General features: G+C 32.3%; 1 protein-coding gene across 16 annotated transcripts in view; it reads left to right on the top strand.

The window, feature by feature from the left end:
- The window catches only part of LOC148276722 (uncharacterized), a 38,911-nt gene that overhangs the window by 1,687 nt on the left and 12,920 nt on the right, over positions 1–24,304 (top strand). For 8 of the 16 annotated variants that reach the window (XM_088233875.1, XM_088233872.1, XM_088233871.1 and 5 more), the window contains exons 2-14: positions 1,964–2,185; positions 5,816–5,998; positions 8,405–8,578; positions 13,652–13,814; positions 18,077–18,310; positions 19,463–19,608; positions 19,707–19,819; positions 20,613–20,766; positions 20,885–20,965; positions 21,617–21,772; positions 22,389–22,494; positions 23,421–23,536; positions 23,912–24,031. In XM_088233875.1, the coding sequence (XP_088090001.1) occupies positions 1,967–2,185; positions 5,816–5,998; positions 8,405–8,578; positions 13,652–13,814; positions 18,077–18,310; positions 19,463–19,608; positions 19,707–19,819; positions 20,613–20,766; positions 20,885–20,965; positions 21,617–21,772; positions 22,389–22,494; positions 23,421–23,536; positions 23,912–24,031 (1,965 nt within the window). In that variant the 5' untranslated portion in view covers positions 1,964–1,966. The remainder of the gene's footprint in view (positions 1–1,963; positions 2,186–5,815; positions 5,999–8,404; positions 8,579–13,651; positions 13,815–18,076; positions 18,311–19,462; positions 19,609–19,706; positions 19,820–20,612; positions 20,767–20,884; positions 20,966–21,616; positions 21,773–22,388; positions 22,495–23,420; positions 23,537–23,911; positions 24,032–24,304) is intronic. The other 8 variants (XM_088233881.1, XM_088233878.1, XM_088233877.1 and 5 more) reach the window with 1 other exon arrangement.

Genomic DNA, 24,304 nt, shown 5'->3' with positions numbered 1-24,304 from the left:
CAAATTATAATCTTCTTCTTTTTAGCCTTATTCTTTCTACTGCTGGATGGCGGCTTCTTCCAAACGTCTCCATTCCTTCCTATCACCTGATTTCATTATCCATGTTTTATCAGCAATTGAGGCGATGTCGTCGACCCATCTTTTCTGTGGCCTTCCAACACTTCTTTTGTTTGACCATGGTCTCCACTTTATTATTCTGGGTGTCCACCTGCCATCATTTTGGCTTACCAAGTGTCCCGCCCACTGCCATTTCAATTTCGCTGCGCGATCCATGATATCCACGACTCCGGTTCGGCGCCTTATTTCTTACTCTGTCTCTTAGACATACACCAAGCATCTGTCTTTCCATGGATCGTTGCGTGCATTTTAATTTCTGGCTACTTTTTTGTGTTACAGACATTTTAGTCCGTATGTTGTTGCCGGTGACAAATTATAATAATTTATAATTTACATTAGCAGGCAAGTTATCCATATAATAAATGCCAAATTGTGTTATTTAGGATATAACTTAATTATTTTAGCAACATAAAAATGTTTATCCGCCTCGTAGTGTAATGGTCAGCATGCTTGTCTACCATGCAAGAGGTCTCGGGTTCGATTCCTGACATGGTTGACATTTAATATTCATTTAAAACGGCCCACTTAAATATTTCATAGTCCCCAGACTGCCACCTGAAATGCTAGACTGATCATCCTATATTCACATAACAAAAATGGTTAAGATACACTGCGATTGGTGTACCAATGCAGTGCCCTATGCATCATTAGGTGCGGAAAGGGAGTGATGGTAATGAAGAGGTGATTTATAAATATCTCAGTCATTAAAATTTTGTCAGCAAATAATAAATATCCTATATTACAAATTATAGTTGAATATAAAATAATACATTTAAAGGAACTTAAAAATATTATCTCAAAACGAATTTAGAGGTAACAAATTTATCTGACATTGGGAAAATATTTACAAAAAGTTTTTAATTATTTTGAAATGGACAAGCTTAATTAAATTCTATCAATATTATGAAGTTATCTACTTATAGCAATAGTAATCATATTAATTGTCTCTTGCCGCATTGCACGTACAACATAGGGTAATTAGTAAAAAAAGTCAACACATCTGTTAAATATAAAATTCAAGTAATAATCCCTGATTTTAACGTTTATTTGACCATCCGTTCTTACAGTTTTAGCTTACGAGGATTAAATTACTGGGGTAGTAATTCGCCTGTATAAGCAGATAATGTTTGTACTGGAAGAAATCATACAAAAAAATGACCTTTTGATTTATTTGTGTAATGCGGTAACGCCAGATGGGTCTGATTGGACGAATAATTATATTGATATTAATTATTATTTTTTGTTTTGCAATGATGTATATTTATTTAGTATATAATGTTTGTTAAATCATGTCCTGAATTGTAACTTTATATTGTTTTTTTTAAATTATATTTAATTTCTGCTTTATCATTATATTCCTTTTCTCTATATTTTCTGTCTGGTTATATTTTAAATATATTTATTTATTCAGTTCATACATTACATACAATACAAGCACTAGGAAATTAAATACATACAATACCGTTGGTTACACGGGTTGACAAGCACTGACTTTACAGATTGAGAGGTGGCGGAGTTATTGTTTCACAACAGGGGGTGATTTCGGGTTCCGGGTGGCCAAAACACATGGTGCGGTGCTTCGGACAGCTGAACTATCTCTTCCGAGTAACAGATGATCGCAGGCGCTTATTCTAGCGCAAATTTTTGACAGATAAGTCGTCACGTCTGCCAGATGACGACACTGCTTTCTTTAAGTTTACATCTCTTAGACACCGTTACGACGGCCATCTTATTACACCCACCACATATAATAGCACCGCTTTCCTGGGAAACCGTATTCAAATTATTATTATTAACCTTTACAGTATTTTAAATGTATGTCTATGATATCACTATTTGTTTATAGGTTATGGATCTGCAGACGTCCCTGCTCTGCCTGGGGCTGGTGATGCTGTCGGCATTGCTGTTGTTTGTCATCAGTACCCTGGGCACGAGGGGTCAGTCTTACGAGGAAGTCATGGCGGAAAGTCGGCGCCTTGCTGCCCAGCGAGGCCTGCTGGATGAAGCAGCCAGGACTAAGAAGGCGCAGCAACAGCAAACCAAGAAAAACAAGAAGGCTGGAAAAAAGGTACAAACATCACAATCATCTTAACAACGACAGCAAACCATAATGCTGTTTGCTATAGGGGTAGGCAGAGATGATAGAATGCCACATCACCACGCTTTCTCTATATTCATACATCTTCTCAGACATGCACGCTGATTATTCCTACTCTTGACATGTCCATCTTCAAGTATTTGTTGGTTTTGATCATGCCTTTCTTCGCCTTTCTCGTTTTCTGCATCATTCGCATCGTAGATCCTTTTAGCCGTTTTTTCGCTGTCCATTCGCTCTACATGTCCAACCCCTTGCAAGCGGAAAAGTTTGCAAAATAATTTGGAAACAATGTTTTAAATCAACATATTACAACAGAGATGAAGAACATAGACTTCTAGACTTATAGACTTCTAAATAACCTTCTCTTAAATGTTCTTCATCTCTATTGTAATATGTTAATATAAACAGCTCCCCAGGGAGTTGAATCCAGTCCTTGTCTACAAAAATTTGGACAAACTCAAAATATTGATGTTTTAAATGTAATAATGTTGGGTTAGATCATTTTAAAAATCGACGCAATATTGTTTATGCAAAAATAAATGGAGAAGCAGCATCTGTTGAATGTAATGGCAAGTGAATGGGTTAATAGCGTTTGGTCAGAACTGAGAAAGGAGTGATAATGTGCAATAGCGATTGTATAAAAAAACCTTTCTCTGATATAACGAGTAACGCTTATAACGAGCAAATTCAATCGGTCCCATCTTCCTCGTAATAACCAAGTTCGACTGTATTTATAGAGATATTCAAGTTATTAGATGTAATGTGTACTAGCTACACGTCACCGGGAAGAGAGAGTTCAAATTGTTTTTATTCATTTTTTCATACATTTTTGAAAAACTTTGCCGTACAATCAAATGCTCCAAGTTTTACAGAAAACATTTTTTATATTCAATTTCCCGTAGCACTGAACTTTTTCATTGTTGTGGAGATAACACCGAGTGCCATTATTCAGATCATTTCCCACGTCTTAGTACGTTACAGTAGTCCCAATAAATATTCGCTTTGAGAAAATGCCAATCATTTAATTTATTTTGTTTTATTGTCAGAAATATATTATTTTCTTATCCTTCCATGTAAGATACGGATTAGTTAATTATGGACCACTGTGGTTAGCGCAATACTTCGTATTTGTATTGTAGTATATTAGAATTCTTTTTTCAAATCTTAGAATGGACTCAGCCATGTTAGATGGAGACTGACTGACCTAAACAGAGGACACTACATATAAATAATAAATGCAATAAATTAATAATAAATGCACCTCGAACGACACTAAAAATGCAATACTGTAATAAATATGTCGTTTGTTTTATACTTTTTATCTAATCTTACTGTTAAAATAAAATGCAAGTGGCTATGTTGACACACATTATTATTATATCTTAGTTGCAAAGTATTATATAGACTTTATTTGTAATGTACGATCATCATCATTATCATTCTCTTTCCGAACCTAATGGTGCATAGGGCACTGGATTGGTACACCATTCGCAGCATATCTCGGTCAATTTTGTTACATAAAGGTAAGGTGATCAGTCTTACGCTTTAGGTACCAGTCCAGGGTCTATGAAATATTCTAGTGTGAAAACACCCTTTTAAATAAATATATCATATCAACCATGTCGGGAATCGAACCCGAGACCTCTTGCATTGTAGGCAAACGCGCCGAGCATTACACCACGAGGCCGACATTCAAAAAGTATGAAAAACTGAGATAATTATTGATAAAATTAAGAAAGACGAGCTAATCTTGTGATTGTAAAATCAAATCCTTTTGTTTTTCTCATTTTATTTATTAACCGTACAATTTTTTGCTATTCCAATGTAAAAAATAATTTATTAATAATACTGATGTAGTAATCGAACTGAGAATTCAAAGAAGATTATTGTAACTGATGTTAGTAAATATTATTATACAACCTGATAACTCCACTCCACCTATTTGAAGATCGATAGGCGCCGATTTACCGGTTACAGGTTTATATGTTTTGCAAATTGCGTTATTAATGTGCTCTTAACTCCAATACAAAATGACAACAGATACTTACCTTATACTGGGGTCCTCCACCTTGTTTGAATTCTTCTCGCAGGCAGGCTCGCTGGGATGATGGTTTGCACTGGGTTCTCGTTACTTGAATAGTCGTTCGCAACGGCAATGATTTTGTACAACTAAATACTAATAAGTGTTTGCGCGGTGCAAAGATCCGAAATTACAACTGGAATCTCTCTACTATCTTATAAATTATTGCCCGGCGATACAGAAATCACGATCTATTGTAGAGATGGCTCAGATCTTCATTGCCGTAAAAAAATTACTGTCACCCGCGGTGAAGTTGCTACATTTTGATCAGAGTTCAGGGGATAAATTTAAATTATACCATAGCAACCTCCGTAGTAAAATGTGGCTCGACCACTTTTTAATGTCTGTTGATTTTGTCGCTATAGTTTCACTACAGTTTGCATAGTATTCATGAAAATATTTTATAACATGTCCAGTTTAAGAGATGCAACAATTGCTGATTTTAAACCTAAACTAATTTTTTATTGTAAATCATTCAGTGGTTTTTGAAGGATTTGTAGGGAAGTGGAAGGGCTGAAAAGCTTAACTGGGGCAATAAACTGTACATGTTATAAAATATTTTCGCGAATACTATTTACAGTAAAACCTGTATCTATCGATTTTAAAGGGATTTATTGAAATAAACTATGAATGCGGGAATAAAAGGTCAATACACAAGGAGATAATATCGGGCAAAGATACCTCCCTGGCAATCTGCATTACCATTGGCAGGTTAAAATTTAATAAAAGATGCAAGTTTCAGGTGTAAATGAATGTATTTAAATAAAATTAGAAAGCAGAACAAAAACAAAAAAAATATTGAAGTTTATTGCATTGGAAATAATCTTTCATCGATGTTTGTTTTTTTTACTGTTTTATTCCGTAAGTCAACATTATATTTTCGGCTTTGCAAATAATATTTTTTTCGGCATCGGTTATTGAATGTGAGTAGTAGAATGTTTTTAATCTTTCGAAGATAGTGCATGCTTCTGAAAATGAAGGTACAGACGGCGGCTCCTCTTCAGCTGCCTCCTTCAACTTTGCGTCACACAAGCTTTCGATAGTTTCACACGTTGGGATATTGTCGTCAAATGTAACAAAATTGTTGAAATACGTCTGTGTATCAAGTCTTAGCCAATCATCTTCAGAAACCTTAACTTGTTCTAATTGTCATTATATTTCTCTTTCTCTTTCGACGTTCTGAACATACACAAAATATTAAAATATGTCAAATACGCATCGTAATTCAAACGACGAATGCGGTAAAATGGTGGATAGAGAAACGATTGATGCGATCGATTTTTGTATGTTTTATATGAAATTATTTCGGAGTTGGAAGAAATAAACGACTCATCCGGGAAAACGATTATTCGAGGAACGATAGATAGAGGTTTCACTGTATTCGCATGTACTGACATAGAGACAGGTACATCTCGAAACCGGTATACATTAAAAAGTCAGCGAGTCGTTACACGTTAATATTTACTACATTCATTGAAATGTTTGACAACAAAGTCAATGTTTATTGCATTTTGCCTCAGGTGAAAGAAAAGCAGGCCAAGGAACAGCAGGCCGCAACCAGCAACAGTGAAGTGGACAGTGACGGACAGGTGGATAGTGGTCTGGAGGAGGAGACTCCGGCTCATTCCAAACACAGCCATGTTGAGTTTGTGGAAGCTACGGTAGTGGTAGAACCTGAAGCTCCACCTCCCAAGCCGATCAAGGTAAACAATCCATACAATAATCCCTCTGAAATGCATCTCGGATAACATGCTTAACAATCAACTCTCGCTGCATAAATTTATTGTGTGATTTTAATGTTTGTTGAAGAAATAATATATTGACGATAAAAAGTCTGTGACAAGATGTACGTATACATATTTGTCAATGGTTTTTATTACCTCTAGAAAATTAAAGTATGTAACACAATATTTCTTTAAAACAAGTTACACATATTAGTATAAAATTTTAAAAATGAACTTTGAAATGTTTGACCCCGTTAATAATTGCTTAATGCATTTATTATGTGAAATTAATTTATCCATGTTAAAGTTTATTATTTTATTCTAAGTCCAACTAGTAGTGTTTCAGTAGCGCAAAAGTTTCATAATAATTCATTTTTTCAACATCTAGTTTCACGTCTGATTTGCTAAAGTAGGCTAGGTTTTTTTAGTACCCGTAACTATATATGCTATTATTTTTTACAGGTCAGATAATCCATTACCAATCAAAGCTTTGTATTTTGACCTCAAAATGCCCCTTTTTATATAGACTTGTCTGAGCCACCATTATGCTCCATAAATGTATAGCATGCACATATTTTACTCAATAGCTGTTCTCTCAATATTTAGATTCATTTAACCAAATCAGATTCAAGATTCAAGGTTAAGAACAATTTATACAGTAACATCTCTTTAAATTCAGATTAATTCTGTCTGGTAGTCCCATTTTTTAAATTGCAGATAAAATTATTTGGGCTTAAAGTTTGTATGCTTAAAAAATGTACCAGGTCATCGGACTGGAATGACATATTTCCAATTTCGTCTACAAAACATTGACATTTAAGACTCGCTGAATATTTTATACCTGTAAATATCGAAATACAAATCCTTAACTTATGTGAGTGAGTTTTTGAGAGAAAAAGAAGTTGCTGTGATTTCGTTAAAAATTAATTAAATCCACCTTTATCTTGGAAATATTTATACCAATCATCCATAGATGGCATTGCTGTGTCCTTTTTATGAATAAATTCAACGGAATATTTTTGAGAAGCGACTCCGTCCATACTTGTTTATGCATTAATTATTTGAGACATACACGGTACAACCATACTCGTTAATTAACGGTTAATTATTTTTATTCTTACACATTTATAAAGAGATTAAAATTTTTGGTTCATTATTTCAAAAAATTATTTATCCATAAAATTGTAAATAAATTTGGTAATATTATAATCTTATAGAGTTTTAAATCATTCCTTAGTGAGATTCCTTTGTAACGTTTGGTGTAATGTATTGCTGCATTATGTAGGTTCTTAGAGTTTATTAAAAAATAAAATTAATTCAAAGTATTTATAAATTGTAAAACTAAAATGAGATGGTTAATTATAACTCAATCTAATATTACAAAGCTTTATTTCTACCTTTACAATGGTATTGAGAATTTATCTTGAGTCCATCGTATTATACTTTTATCGGCTCTACTTACAAAATCATATCTGGATATAATATGTATGACCCAAGATAATTCTCTACAAGCTGCTGATTTGCAAATCATAACACATAAAAAATTAGCAGGGAGATTTTTGGGTTGGGGGGAAAAAAACATTTGAAGTATTTTTTTATTTTACGGTGTACAATATATTCTATAGGTTACACAAAAAACAGTGTTGTTGGAGTGTCAAAAATACTGAAATTTATTTTTGTGGTCTATTTTCATTTAATATAATTAAATTACCTCGAACTTTTATAAGGGTTATGTTTAGATTATACATGTCAGCAATATTTTTTATGATAAATCATAATGACTACCGAACAACAACACGGTTTTTGTTTAAACTCTCCTATTATAATATACACACGCATCTTTATTCATTGCTTTGTTTGCACATTCCTATTGTAATTATTGAAACTATGCAATTGCCTGTTTTTAAAAATAACAATTGACTATGCAAGTGCATTCATAAATATATTTGTGCAATCTGAATGCATTTTGACATTGAGCAATATTTGAATTATTACTTCATTTCATGTGTTTAAATGTTTTATTTCGATGTTCTCATTGTGGAAATTATTTATCAGAGACATATTACATCCATCTTTCATCATGTTACTATAGGGTATTTTCACGGGCTTGAATTGTGATTTTTAGCTGTTTAAATATAACTAAAACAGTAGTTATCAAATATCACCGTGATTGTGATTTTTTGTTCTTATTAAGAACTTAATTGTTGGTTATTTGCCATAATTTTTACATTAATCAAAATGCCTTGACTTATTGGCAAGACAAATGTATTTTTTATAAATATTTATTTAAAACACACGTGAAAATACTCTATCGGACAATAATTAGTCATTGGGATTGTTGGTAATCGGCCGTGTAGAGGTTTAGAAAGCAAGGAATATTTCCAGACCAAGAAGCGAGGAAAAGAGCCTAAAGTGAAGCCGATCCTTGTGAATAAGGATGACCCGAGCTGCATTAGCGATGCCTCCGTACCTCCTTCTCCAACCAACCAGCCATTGGTCAACCATTTTGAACAGATTCATCCTAAGGATGAATTTGAACTCTTGCATTCAAATGATAAAGTGAGTTCAAGGTTTTCTAGTCGTTCGAGTATTCTGTTTTCTGATAGTAAAGTCTAGTTAATTTTTTAATAAGCATGGATTGTGCTTTTTTTACATGAAAATCTCTGCAATTGAGCAAGCTTAGTTATTTTCTTTAAATAGTTACAATAATTTTTGTTATTTTTTATTTATAGATTTAATTTAATTTTGTGCATGAGCTTATTATCTCTGAGAATGCTAATATTGATTTATCTTAATGTTAACAGATTGCATATTGTTAGTTATTAAGTTATTCTTCAGCGACATGTTCTTTATGAGATAATGATTATTCTTTTATCTTGAGTAAAATATCTTAATTGCAGTTACGCATAGTGCTTATTTATTTAACTTTTTGTACATAATGTTAATTGTACATTGGCGGGCTTATTGCCAAATGGCAATTTTTTCCAACCAACCAATAAAATAAAACTTATTTTTATAATTAAAGCTACCAAACATATTCAATAGAAAATTAAATTAAAAAAGCTTAAGATATATAAAATAGAAATAACTGTATTTGCATATAAATTACCTTAAATCAATACTATTACTAAATGGGAAAAGGAAAAAAGAGTAAGAGGAATGAAGGAGAGATTAAGGAAGAGAAAGGAGATGTGATTTTTTAATATATTTATTTATTATTATTATTTTTTTCCATTACAATACATTAGTTACAAATCCAAAAAAAAATCCCACAAAGGCATGGCCTGTGTGTAGTATACATTTTATTTTTAATTTAAATAAAGGCTACATCAATAAGTTAAAAAATGAGTGCTGATATTAGAACACAATTTTTTGTCACTAAAAATGAGAATAAGGTATTTAAATTTGTTTTTTTGTTTATCCGTAATTTCAACAAGAATTTACATTGAAATATATTCAAATAATTTATATCTATCATACTGTCCATATGAAATGCATTGAACAGGTTTGGAGCTATGAAAAATGAGTGTCTTTGTCCGAGTCTGGATTTACTATAAGGGATTTCAAGTAACTATTCAATCTTTGACTAGATCTATTAAATTTTTTGGGAAATAAATTTTGGCACATAAAAACATATATTAGACATTACTGGCAATAGATTTCTCGTAGCTTCAAAAGTTCAGCTTCCTGAAATAATTGATTGAAGGGAAAAGTTGAATTTTCGTGAAGTATAATTTTAATAATTAGTTTTTGTACGGTTTTTAAAGGCTTAATATGATTATTATAGGCTCCTCCCCATCCAATTATTCCATAAGAAAGAGAAGACTGTACAAGAGCATGATAAACCATTTTGCTAGTGTTTGGATGAACATAACTAGTCAAATGTTTGAAAACATAGGTCAAATATCTCAATTTGTTAACAATTTTTTCAATATGATTAGTCAATTAAACAGAGATACTGTAGTAACATCTTTGATGGTGGATAGGAGATAATTCCACAGTCGAGTGCTTCCTCTTCCCATTCGTATAGTATTTAGAAGTAGATTTGGTGGTGGAATATTAGGTATTATTTTCATAGTTCTCTATAAAGTTATTTCGTGATATAGTTCATGCGTTGTTTTCTCTAAAAACCAAATAACAAAATCTTCTTTCTTAAATCATGTTTTACTGCCAAGTAAATACTTATTTATTTTTATCTTTATTGTATCTGAAATTCCCTTTATTCAAAATAATTTGATGATATTGAGGAAAGTAGCATGTCAATTACTTGGTAATATTTCTTTTACTTCTAGTTATATTATCGCAATTGGGGGAATTAAAAACTAAAACGCCACAGCCGTCCCACTGAACTTAAAATGAATTGTCTTTTAACTACTTGCTATACCACGCACACGTTGCTCATTGGCATTTTTGCTTTTAACCCCTTCAATTATTTTACATTTTACTTTTAAAAAGTTTAAACATAAAGTTTCATTGGCATTATGTTCACGCACCATTTGTCCTGTATTTTCATGTTATTTTGGATGTTTTGTGTTATTTGTTGTAACCTTAATCTAATAATTAATATTGGTATTGTATATAAATAAATGTTTATTTTCCTAAGTTTATATATCGGTGGATCTCTGTGCTTGTTCTTTTACTCAATATATATTTTTATGTATATTTGCTGCTATTCATTTTTAAAATAATCCCCAACTGAACCAGATTATTATCTAAAGGTTATCACTCATATTAGCCATTTAACTGACTACACAAAAAATATTAGCATAATAAATAATTTAGTCATTACTAATCTAAAATCACTTAAGTGTAACTGTTACATACTAGTTTATATAAATAACCTGAATCACTTGAAACAAATTCTCCACACTCTGCTATATTATTTTATACTTTGCTAACGTGTTTTGAGAATGTTGCAAATAATGTGTATTATAATTGATGTAATTTAAGTTTATCAGTAAAGATCATGACCTTGATGCTCATATTATATACTTTGTTAGTAATTTATTGTTTGTTATGAAATAATTATCATTGTTACAATGATTAAAATTAACTACATTTTCATAAAAGTATTATTTTAATATTTCTTTATAAAAAAAGATAACGCGGCTTCAGAACACAGCAAAACAAAAGTTTCTTACTATATACCCTGGAGCCTCATATTACACGGGGATATGTTCAACGCAGCACGGTCTAAAAAAAATATACTGAAAAAAGAACTGCCAGATAGATGGATGAATTGTAAAAGAAAAAAAAAATTTGTGCTGTTTCATCATCATTCCCTTTCCGCACCTAATAGTGCATAGGGCACCGCATTAGTACACCAATCGCAGCGTATCTTGATCATTTCTGCATCATGAAGGTAAGATGATCAGTCTCAAGCTTTAGGCGCCAGTCCAGGGACTATGAAATATACAAATAAACACCGTTTTAAATAAATATTTCATGTCATCCATGCCAGGAATCGAACCCGAGACCTCCATGGTAGGCAAACGCGCTGACCATTACACCAGGAGGCGGACGGTTTACTATTTATTGTACCTTAACACAGTAAAACTAACTATCCGGGTTAATGAGTGCCAGACGTTATCACATAAACACGTCCTGTAAAGTTAATTGCTTTTATGAAGAAACATGCCGGCCGCAAGTGCCCGTTTTTATTTGTTAGTTTAACGTCTCCTTTATTTTCTGATAGCGATCCGGATATTTGGAAATCTGGATAACTGGAGAACGGATAGATGGAGTTCTGTATAACATCACATCAAAATATTTTTTTTAAATCGATGTGCGATCAATAGTGCGATGTAGGGCATTCCAACAACGAAAAGTATTATTACATAGGTAGTATTTAAATGATCGATTATAAATTAAAACTAAGGGTGTCAAAAATACTGATAATGGCATACTGAAATACTAAGTGGGGGAATGACTGAGGGCGAAAACAAATATTGAAAACGGCGACTTGGAAATACGAATTAGATTTACGAGTTATTCAGAATGATCAGTATAATAACTAATTTTTATATAAGTACCAATTTTGCGGCTCAGATTACATTCAACATCTGGCATATATTTTATTCCAAGATTGCTGCGTTATATCCTAAACGAGGTTTCATATATCATAACTCATAGAATTTGTGGAGGAGTATAAGTATTTGGGTATTTTTATTGATCATAATTTTAAATGGGATCGTCATATATTTAAACTTTGTGATCGATTGCGGACTCTTGTGAGTACTTTTTATAAGTTATCTTTTATTTTGCCTAAAATCACTCTTAAAATTATTTATTTTTCTTTAGTAGAATCAATAATAAGATATGGTATAAAGTCGTGGGGACATTCGACTAAAACTAATATTAAAATGATCCAGGGTCTACAGTATTCTATAGTTAAGCGAATTGTACCTGCAGAGATTTACGAACAAAGAAGTAATAATGATCTCCTGTACAAAACAATCAAAACTCTGCCTGTTCGAGGACTACTGTGACTTTGCATCATTTTGGAACAATTTAAAAGTAATACATTCAAGTTTCCTCTCAAACATAACCATAATACACGCTTCACATCTAATGATGGCTTGGTAGTACTAAAAGTATGTAATAAATATGGAAATAGAACTCTCAAATATTTAGTACCTAGAATTTTTAATTTATTACCAAAAGAACTGAAATTTAACTCACATTGTAACAAGAGCAAAATAAGAGAGTGGCTACTCGATCAAGAGTTTATATATGAATAGTAGCTTAGGTGTAAATATTTTATTTTTTCATATATTTTCTTGTATTTAAAAAATAAATTCATATATTATTATTTGTATAAACATGTTTATTCTGATCTTTCCGGCTGTTAATTTTTATATGTTATTCATTGTTTTTGTAAATGTAAATAATATTACTAGGTCAGTTTAAATATAATCTTCACCAACAAGCTACAAAAAGTGGCTTGGTGGGATTTTAGTTTTAGTAAAAATATAACAAGGAATTATTTTTTTTTTAATTGTAAAAATGTATAATTATGCTATTAAATAAAATAAAAAAAAAATAAAAAAATGCTGAGCAATGAACCAAAGACTCACAATAAAACCGTAAACTAACTTATAAAATAACTGATTGGTGTTTACAGTTGACAGCACATTAAGAACCTAACATAACACATCCCAAAACAATATTGTTTGAAGCACTTCATGTATCAACTCCCTTAGTATTATTTTCGCCCAATTTATTATTTAATTCTGACACTTTGAATTTTAGTTGCTAGCTCAGATTAACTGTTTCAAATTTTTTGTCATTCATAATTGTCGCTAGTGAAGTAATTTTTTCGCAAACAATTTAACACCACTCTTAGTATTAAAGTATCTCATTAACAGTCATCCATATATTATTTATTCGCCCAGTTAATAATTCTTATTATATTACTATTACGCATTGTTAAATTAGTGTAAAAAAATATATATATATAAAATGTTTGGACTGTATTATTTGGAAACCGCGTAAAATGAGGTTCCAGTGTATGTTACTTTTCAAAATTTTAGTTTTTTGAATATTATTTTCATATTTCTAATTTGTTTTTGCTTCATTTAGTCGATATATTATTTTCATGCTCTGAACTCTAATATGTGTTTCATACAAAAGGAAAAATTGGAATATCCCCCTAAGGACAAGAAGGAATCTAAGGGCTCCAAGCAAGGCAAGGCTAAAGGCCCCTCAGCCAAGGAAGGGAAGCAGAACGATCAGGACATTGTGGTCAAGACTCCAGAACCTGAGCCGGTACAGGAGCCGAAAGAACAACGCAAAGGTAACACCGTTTATCAAATTCGTAATGATGTAAAACCATCTAAGTGCATTATTGACCGTACTGAGAAAAATCACTCTGAATGTTCGACTCAACAAAAGTCTTTTCAAAATATTTTGGATATTATACATACTCATAAAACCATCTTAGTTTCTTTCAATTGTTTCAATGAATTAGATATAAAAATAAAAAAACTGTTAAATGGAACCAATGTTTGAAAAATAAAAAACTTTTATTTGCCTTTTACACATGCTAACTATCAGTTGATAAAACTAAAAAAATGACATATAACTGCAATATTTGAGTTTGTCCAAATGTTTGTAGACAAAAGCCTGGATTTCACCTCCTTTGGGAGTCATTAAGATTAACAAATTACAACAGGGATGGCGAATACCTTAAATAAGGGAATATAGTAGTCTAGGCATTTACAGGGCTTGTGACCTGTCAATGGCTGGTTTAAGTGACCACTTTACGCAAATTGATTTCAGGCGTTACCTAGTATGTGAAATAATTCAGTCAGATGAATCTTTTCACAACAATAAAGGTTTCAGCTCTTTTACTTCACTAAAATCAACAGATGGAAGAATTGAAGAAATATGGATGTTCAAACATAGGCAAAATGGTGAATGTTAAGTGTGAATATCAGCATTTCTATTTCTAAAATTTTTACATTTATAGTCCTTAAAATATAGCTTGATTAAAATGACAGTTGTCAGCAAAAGTGACAACATAACTTTGTAGTAACATCTAAAGAGTGATTTATATTAACACACAAAAAATCATTCGCTTCTGGCATGTTGATTTATTTTTTAATACAATGCTTGACTTATAAATCACCACAAATGTAGAAAATCAGATTTAAATAAATAAAAAAAACTAAAATAAACCTAATTATTAACGACGTTCTTACAAGGTTACATCATTTTGCAAAAACATTAGAGATGGGACAAATTGATCGAATAAAAAAATAATTCATTTGATGTTGTTCATGAAAAAAGTATAAATGTCTTATTTTTTTGTGAATAACTGTCTTAAACGCACTGTAATAGGCTGGTTTTTGCATGTTTATATTAATTTTCGGAAACAGAGTTTAATGTTTGCATGAAAAAATGGATAAAATCCATTTGATCGGTACATGATCAGTGATCGGTAATTTCCCATCACTATTGACATTAGTTTGGCAGCTGTCATTTTAATCAAGCTATATTTCAAGGACTATAATAAGCATACCTGTAGTAACAAATGTCGCATTCATTTCAGATTATTAAAGTTTAGAAAAAATCTGATTGTAAAAATGAATTTATAAATACTCGTCATGGGTCATTTTTTGCAAGTGATCAAATATTTGATCATTTCGATGGAATGTGTGTCGCGTATCAACAGTTTCCTTGAGTTAAAAATAAGACTTGTGCTATGTTAAACTAAACAAACACCGCATTATGTCAATATTTGTAACATATAAATTAAAATACAATTGAAATTCTACAGAGGTTATATTTCAGAATACAAATATGTAATTATCATCCCAGCTTAATATCAAAACATGTGTGAGTATCTGTCAATGCTTTAATACAATTTATCGTACATAGTACTGTGCTAGTTATAAATGCATGTTCAGATACTAGATACATATTTTAAAAGATCTAAAAATTTAACAAAAATTAAATTAAAAATACAGGTAAACGTCGTTTTAAGCCGGGTTTCCTTTCCGAGAGACACCGGCATAAAATGAACACAAATAAAATGGAAGATATAAGTAACATATTACAACAGAGATGAAGAACATTTAAGAAAAGGCAATATAGAAGTCTAGACATCTACAGGGCTTATGACCTGTCAATGGCTGGTTTAAGTGGCCACTTTACACACTGTGTAACATTCACCATTCTGCCTATATTTGAACATTTATATTCCTTCAATTCTTTCATCTGTTGATGTTTGTGAAGTTAAAGAGCTGAAACCTTTATTTATGCGGGTGAGATTCATCTAATTGAATTATTTCACCTACATACTAGGCAACGCCTGAAAATGTTATTTTTTCAATTTCTATACTTCTAGCTTGAATCCAGTCCTTGTCTACAAAAATTTGGACATACTCAAAATATTGTTGGGAAGATATAAGGTTAGGTTCCGTGTCAAAATTCTAAGAACAATCTAACATCTTTATTTAATACATATCCTATATATATATTCAAAATAAATTATAAATGTATTTAATAAATAATAATCTCTTGAAATAAATAATGAATTTTTTATTCTGTTCGTCAGTACTAAATTAAATTCTCAAACTTTTTTGGAAAAAGTATCACATTTTATTTGCTTTGATTGTTGCTTCCTTGTAGAATCATCAAGCATAAACTTAAAATATTTGAATATTATTTTAATTTTCATAATAATAAAATAAAAAATATAATCATACCTTTTTATTTTACTTAAAAACAAAACAAAAACTAACTCGGAAACAATTTCACACACACAATAGGCTGCTCGCGTGCACGGTAAAATAGTAAAACAATGTGTAAAAGTGTGTCTGCTATTAGAATCGCGGCGCCTACTGCTGTCTGGTGTCTGCCGAACCGGGGAATCCCACGCCGGCACCAACCGGCGTAATTGTAAATCGGCATAAAACGACGTTTACCTGTAAAGTCATTTCAAACAGTACTACCATTTAGGATGCTGAAACAGATTCAGATGACTGAAATAATAGGTATATCTCAACTGTGTTTAAAAATATGAAAATGATGTATTTTTACAATAACAATAACTAATAATAAACAATACTAAATGATGTTTTTCTAAAGGTGGTAGTATTTTAGCTTCTTTTATAATTTGTAGCAGTTTGTTATAACTTTTAGAAAATATTATTTTGAATATCTCTAGGTTAATAAATTGCTGTGTATTTACAAATTGAATCCGCAACCCTTGAACCATGCAAAGAACAATGCTATGATTTAAACATAATAAAACCTCCGACCGCCGAAATGTTCAGGTCCTGTTTTTCTCCATACAGTGTCATACAGAATTTCCCGCAATCAAAGTTTTAGATTTTTTTTAAAATGAAAAAGAAATATTTGCGTTCTTATGATTTAGCCAAATATTTTATTTTGAGGGCCATTTTCAACGAGTTGTAAATAACTCTCTATTAGAAAATGGAATCAAGTTGGGGTAGAGTGGGATTCGAACCACGGACCTTTGAGCTGTGAGTCCGAGACACTAGCCACGGGACCACAACCTGATTTTTTTTCTTAGCCCAGTATGTTTAAAAAATTTTGAAATTAATTCCCTGATAAAAAATACAAAACTAGGATCACATAAAAACGGTACCTAATAAATGGTAAATTATTGTCTCAAACTAGATTCAAAGTAATGAGGAAGCTTAGTGGTTTTTTTTTAAATTCATGTATCGTATTATCAGCGCTATGATTTTTCAACGTTTTGTATATATTTGTAATTACTCCGCGTGTAACGTCTCGAGTTCTCTTCCGCTTCGGTCAGTTCTGCCGATTGGTCCGTTTACTTACTGTAAACTGGAAAATTTTCACAACTCTCTTATCATTGGTTTATTCATATGAATTAGTGATGTCATTCAAAGTAGTTCATTTTTATTATAATGTATATTTATTTTTATTTTATACATCTTCAAGAAACTTCCTTACAATTGAATGCTCTAATTGTTACCTCGCATAAGAAAATATTTTTGTATCCAATATCCAAACTTTTGTACATTTTTCATACAAATACACTCTTAGTGATGTTCTGATGTCATTTAAGATGTTTTAGGATTAATGTTTTAAAAAAAATTTAAATATGGCTGTAGAAGTATTAAATAAAAGAAGATGGTTCAAAAAGTTATCATAAAAGTGTGAAACAGTTTTGCCACTATCTAAATGACAGCTGAAAGAAATTTTAATGATTTTTAGTGATTCCATAGCAAAGAAAATTGTATGTATTTTATTCTCTTGTTTAAAAATTGAAATATTTACACATAAAATTATTTAAACATGTTAATTATTTGAAAAAATATAAAATATTTTTAATATAATAATTAAATATAGATTAAAATATTCATAACACCCAATTATGATAGTTTTTACACTATTCAGAATCTTAAATATTTTAACCCAATTCTTTTTTTTCCATACGTTTTTCATTTTCTCATCTCAGCTTCACACTTTTTTTTTGCTCCCTTAAAAAACTTAACAAAGAGGTTTTACTCTATTAATATTGATAAATTTATTTCTACATTATATTTGTTCACATTACAGGCAAGAATAAGCAACCTAGTCACCCGGAGAAGGTCACTTCCGAGAAGTTGTCAGAGGCCCCGGTGACCCACTCATCCGCCCCGAGTCAGCCCTCCAACCTGACCACCGACAAGATCCTGAAGAAGGCGTACCCCCTAGAGGCGGCCGCCCCACCAGTCCCAGCCGAGCACGTCCTGACCAACGGACCTTCAGCCAAGGGCAAGAAGAAGAAAGGAGACCAACTTTACCAACTTAGTGAGTTCGGATCTAATTTCAATAAATTCATCAGTAATATTTTTGCTTCTAAATCCAATACTAATTTAAAACCAAAGGAAGAAAGCAGTTAATGTTTTTTATCCTTATTTGAACTTTACCTTTCCTCAATTCTTCCATCCTATGATGTCTCTTCTCATCATCATTCCTTTTTTAGTTAGTTTTGTCATGTTGAAGAATTGTTGAACCGCACTGATCCAATGTCCGTTCCCAGGGAGTTGGGTGGGGGAATGCACCTAAAATCGAATGCACGAAATCTGGATTTTTGTGTGGTTATTTCTGGAAATTAGCAACCAAATAGCAAGAAGCACAATTGCGAACTGATCAGCCATAGAATTAAGAATAGTCCAGAAACCGCATATCCGCATCAAACAGAAGGCGAATAAAGTACTCTTAAAGGAGTAGTTTTACGTTTTGACCCATTAGTTTATTTGTAGACATCGCTCAGTACGCAGCTCCCGATTTTAATTTAACTATGATGTGTTGTGTCGTTTTAAAGTGTAGAAATACTGCTTGGGATCAAAAAGAAACAGGATGGGATCACATTTCATGTATAAGTAGCAAACGCACGTGTAAGTAGCAAATGCATTACTTAAAAATTTAATTATTTTTCCATCTGTCAGATTGTCAAAGAGAACAAAATGGACATTTTGTTAGTGTTGCCAGGGTAGTCAAATATTTTACGTTTTTCCGCGTGTACAACAAAATTTTAGAGAAGTTAACAAATTGCTTTTTTTAAAAAATATAATTACCTTATATTTGTGTTATGATTATATTTTTCGCGATCTGGCAACATTGCGCGGAGACTTCACGCATGCGCGCGGCGAAAGTGGGGGGTTTTTTGGACACAGTCTGATGTATTCAAATATGATTCTACGCTCCTTCTGGACTATTCTTAATTATATGTGAGAAGATTACTAAACTGTAAAGCTAATAAATTGTTATGCTTGCTGTTTACACAAGGGAAAAGCTAAGAAAAATGTGAAGTATTGAAAGAATTCTGCAGAAAAATGTTTTAATAATAAAAAGTATTACCTGGAAGACCCTAGGTACCCCCTTAGGCGAGTTAAGATGGGTGAAACTTTGTTATAATATGCAGTTTGATAAAATAATGAAAAAAATATCTCTTCACAGCAATGGGAGGTGATGGTCTGAATGTGAACATGCTAGTCAGGGTACTGGCTACGGCTCCACTCTCCCGCAGTGAGATCCAAATCCTCACTGATTGTCTCCTAAACAAACAAAATGGGCCCCTTCCGGAACACTCCGAATGGTCTGAGGTAAGCCACTCCATTTCCAACTCCATCGATGCAAACATAACCAAACCAATCAAAATGGGTGAATATTTTTAATAAACTCTGCATTGTACTCTCCTTAGGGCCCTAAAGATCCTGTCCAAAAGCTAAAGAAACAGTTGGCTGAGAAGGAAAAGGCTCTGATTGATGAACAGGAAGCTTCGCAAGCTGTCCACGCTAAACTAAAAGAACTGAGGTATTTATTTCAATGTTTTAACCAACTAAACATATTATATATGGGCAAAATTATTATTCCAATGGATATTTGAAGTAATTTTACATGTTAAAATATTTTTTAAATATAGTTTAAATGACAGTCATTTTCTAAAAATGTTTAATAATTAAAAATTATCATTCATTTCCAATACCTACTTACCTACGTACTGTTGTATTTTTTCTATGAAATGGTAACCTAGACAAAAATAAACACTGAGCACGTAATGTTAGCAAATAATCCTTTTAAGATTCTTGCTTGTTATTTTTTGTAAGAAGTAAATAATATTTAATATTTTTATTTTATGCCTCGACGAAGGTTAACAGTCTAGTTTTGAAACCAGTTGGGAAATAAAATATTTTTAATGATTTTATACAAAGTTAATATTTATTTATATTTTTAAATCATTATTATTTAGTAAAAAAATTATCTTCAAAAAAATTGTCTTAAAAATTGTGTTCTAGTTTCGAAGTACGGAATTGGAAAAATAATGATGAAAGTAGGTTTAAAACTGTTCATAAACAATTTAAGGGTTTTTGCTCAACTGTTGACAATATTTTTGTTTGGTATGTCCGAGAAGTAGCTTGTTATAAATGTGAATAAATGCATGGAGAAAACTAAAATTTAATCTAATGTTTCCTCATTACATCCGAGATCTCACTATTTCCGTTAGCCAAGTTCAACTGAATATAGGTCTCTCGAGAGGATTTCTCTATTAAAATAATAATGTTCCCTTTGTAAATTTAAACATACCAATAACTTTACCTTATTCTAGAGCTTCATTGAATGCTGAGCGGTCTCGCTGCAGCCAGGTGTCTGCCAACGCAGAGGAAAACGTCGCTTCTCTTCGCTCTGAGCTGATCGCTCTCCAAGGACGCCTTACACGGACTTCTGATGAAGCCACTCTCCTGAGGCAACAAGCTCTCCAGGTAATTACTTACATCGCTGTTTCATAATATTGCTGACCTTTGGTTTCACTTGCAGTACCCACTAGACTACTCTCTACTCTAATATGTAAATAAATTAATTTCCTTTCATTATTTGCAGTTGCAAAGCAAGCTTTCATCCGAAGCAGAATTCACAGCCCAACGGTCCCAAATGGAAATGCACATTCAAGCTCTGTCAGAGGTAAAACAGAAACTAACATAATTTTATTTGATTATTTCTACTTGAATATGGGATATTATAATCCTCTATCTCACATGTGTAGACAGCAGAAGCGGTTCCTTAGTATGTGTATAAGTGCAATGCACTGCCAAGTAAAAATATGTAAATAAATTAATAATTAAAAGTCATAATATGTAATACAAAGAAACAGGGATTCATTGCAACGTTATACTCGTACATTATATTTAATTCTAGCAACGAAAGATCTAGCAAGACGATTTTTTAACGGACAATTTTCTCATCTTGCCTACGCATGTGCAATCGTCACTTTATTCTGTTTAGCACGGGCTTTTACCCTGAATTTGTATGAAAAATACCATATCTGCTCAAATCATGATTTGAGCGAGATAAAAAAGCTTCACACCGGTGAATCGTACATTAGCGCGAGACAATATACATACTTCGGGCATTGCCTGCGCATTTTTGAAGTCTGACTGCGATAGGGTATGTTAGTTCATTACTTTTTTAGCAAACCGGGAGAATCAGGTTCGATCGGGCGAACTAGAGCCGTGGCCACTCCCTACCGGCCATTCTATGACAGTTTGTTTTGGGTAAAAATAGGAAAAGATTGAATTTTTTCAAAGATGTAAACATTTAATTATGCTGTTTCAGAACAAAACATCTCTAACATCAGCCGTGGCCACCTTGCAAGGAGAACTGTCAGAGTTACGTGCTGCACATTCCGCTGTGACCAGCGATCTTCACGTCTCTCGAGATCAGATCCTCGCTGCTCAGCATCACTCCGCCGAACTTGTCAGGCAGCTCGAGGTTTGTTGTACTTTTATTTCAAATTTAACAAACCCGTTCCCCAACCATGTCGGGAATCGAACCCGAGACCTCTTGCATGGTAGGCAAATGCGCTGACCATTACACCACGAGGCCGACTGTTATAGTACATGTCTTATAGTACATTTAAATTTTCAGACCATTTCCTAAAACTCGTAAATAACTTGTGTTGGAAAAATGGAAATCGAGTTGTGGTAGAGTGGGATTTGAACCTGGAACCTTTGGTCCGTGAGTCCACAATTCTACTACGGGACCACAACCCGGTATTATAAAAATTAAATTAAAAGTACATAAAAGGGAGAAGACACGGTATAGTCCCGACTGAATGTATTTTAAGCATATTTTACAACATGATCACCCTAGAACCCAGGTGTAAAGTTATGTAGCATACACTCACTACGAGGCCAACCCAACCCTTTTTTCAATTTTGTTTTTCAAGATTTTTACCTGACTAGGCAAATGAGTAGAAATTTTTTGTCTAAGGTTCCGGTTCTATTACACACTTGGACATAATTATCTGCCGAGAGACAAACCCGATTTTCTTTTAAACAAAATTACTGTATGCAGGCCATAATAATACTGTTTGGTGTATTTGCAGGACGCTAAAAGGAATATTGCAGAGTTAGATTCTCAAAGGCTCAACGCTGTTGGCTCCGAACAATTTGTCAAGCAGGAGCTTCAGCAAGCGAATGAAAGATTGAAAGGTAAAACCAATGCCGAGCTTTCTAATGAACAGTAAAAATTCTAATTCCTTAGATTTTCACGGCTGATCAGATGCGTAATATGCAGGTAAAATAAAATGACAAAATGGATATTATCTGTGTGAATTAAATAACTTTTGCAACCATTTTTTTTCGGTTCTACCACAAGGTTAATAAATGATTTTAACACACACTTTACACCTACAAAAATATACATAGACGTGGACTACAATGTTATTATTAAAAATCACTTCTCCAATAATCACTTATAAAAATAACAAAAAACTTTTAAGCATTTTTTAAATTTCTATGAAAATATAATTAAGTATTATAAATTAACTGTCAAGCAGTTTTAACCTCTCTCATTAAAATGCTGTTAATTTCTTCGTTATTCAAATTTCGAGACATGATAGAAATGGGGTGTTGCGAAATGTTGAAATTATGATAATATTTCGGGAACACTGTATTTAATGCAACGCTTTGCTCAGTGGATACAAGAAGCATCACACGACTAATGTCTTCTCTTTCTAACAAGTGATATAATACTGTATCGGGCTCTCGGTTTTGTTTTTTCTCTAACTCAAGCCCCGCCTAACGAGTAGTGTCTCTGTCGTTCTTCTGATATGCTATATTCTCATGCTCTTTCTTATTTTATTTCATAGAGCACTTGTAGTATTGCTATCTCTCACGTTCATTTAAATAAATTTTACTCAAAACAGGAAAAGATTTTTTAGAGAAAAAGCCTGTACATTTATTAAATAACTGTTTCATCATTTCGGTGTGAAAAAGTCCATATAAGGATTAGAAAAAATAGGAGTAGGTAATTAAAAAAAATAAGAGAGTCATTAAATGTTTTTTACGCAATGTCGACTTATGTTACCTCATCGCCACACATGGGTTAATTATTCCAATCTTTATTTTATTTTAAGGCTTAAATGATGCCCAAGCAGAGCTACAACATTTGTCTTCAATCAACAGCCGTTCACAACAACTCACACTGCAGCACGAAAAACAGCAAGAAGAACTTGACAGACAAAACCAACATGTAAGTTGTCAATCATTGCTACTATTTTATATTAATGGTGCACAAAGCACTGTGTTGGTACTCAATTTTCAGCGTATTTTAATCATTTGTTATATACATAAGGGCCAGACATTTAGTCTTACGCTTCAGGTCCAATTCCCGGGACAATGATGGTTTTTTTTTTTTTTTTGATATCCTGAATTTGTTTTTATTTTTGAATTGTTTTTAAAAACGTGTAAAGTATCCACCGTGTAAATCAGAAGTCCGGTGTATTTGTTTATGTATAAATTACTTGAAAATATACTGATAAATAGAAAAATAATTTATGATTTTTCAGTCAATTTATCTAATTATTTATTCAAACAATAATTAAAAGCCGTTTTTCTTCTGTTCCAGCTGCTCGGAGAATTAAATAAAATTAAGTCAGAGCGTGACAGTCTTACTAAAGTTGTCACAGATCTCCGCGAAGAATTAGCCTCGAGGCCTACCCCTAATGGTACCTCCACTCCTGAAAAGGTAAATACCAGTTATGCCATTTGTTAAGTGTGGCTAGTTGTGACCCTGCTAAAATTATCACTAAAAACAATAATGTTATGTATTCACAGGACTAATTATGTATAAAAAAAAATAATTAAAAGACAAATATTTACAAAATAGCTAAAATGCCCATCTTGTTTTTTAAAATTTTATTAGGTATTTCTCCATTTAAAAAAATGTGCTTTGTTTATAACTTATATTCCCAACTTGAAATTACATGACAAATACGAATTTATGAATATTTCAAGTACC

Source organism: Micrasema longulum, unplaced genomic scaffold (genome assembly GCF_059751315.1).
Source record: "Micrasema longulum isolate JH-2025_06_02 unplaced genomic scaffold, ASM5975131v1 h1tg001159l, whole genome shotgun sequence".
In the NCBI taxonomy this organism is placed as follows: domain Eukaryota; kingdom Metazoa; phylum Arthropoda; class Insecta; order Trichoptera; family Brachycentridae; genus Micrasema; species Micrasema longulum.
This window is presented reverse-complemented; position numbering and strand designations above follow the sequence as displayed.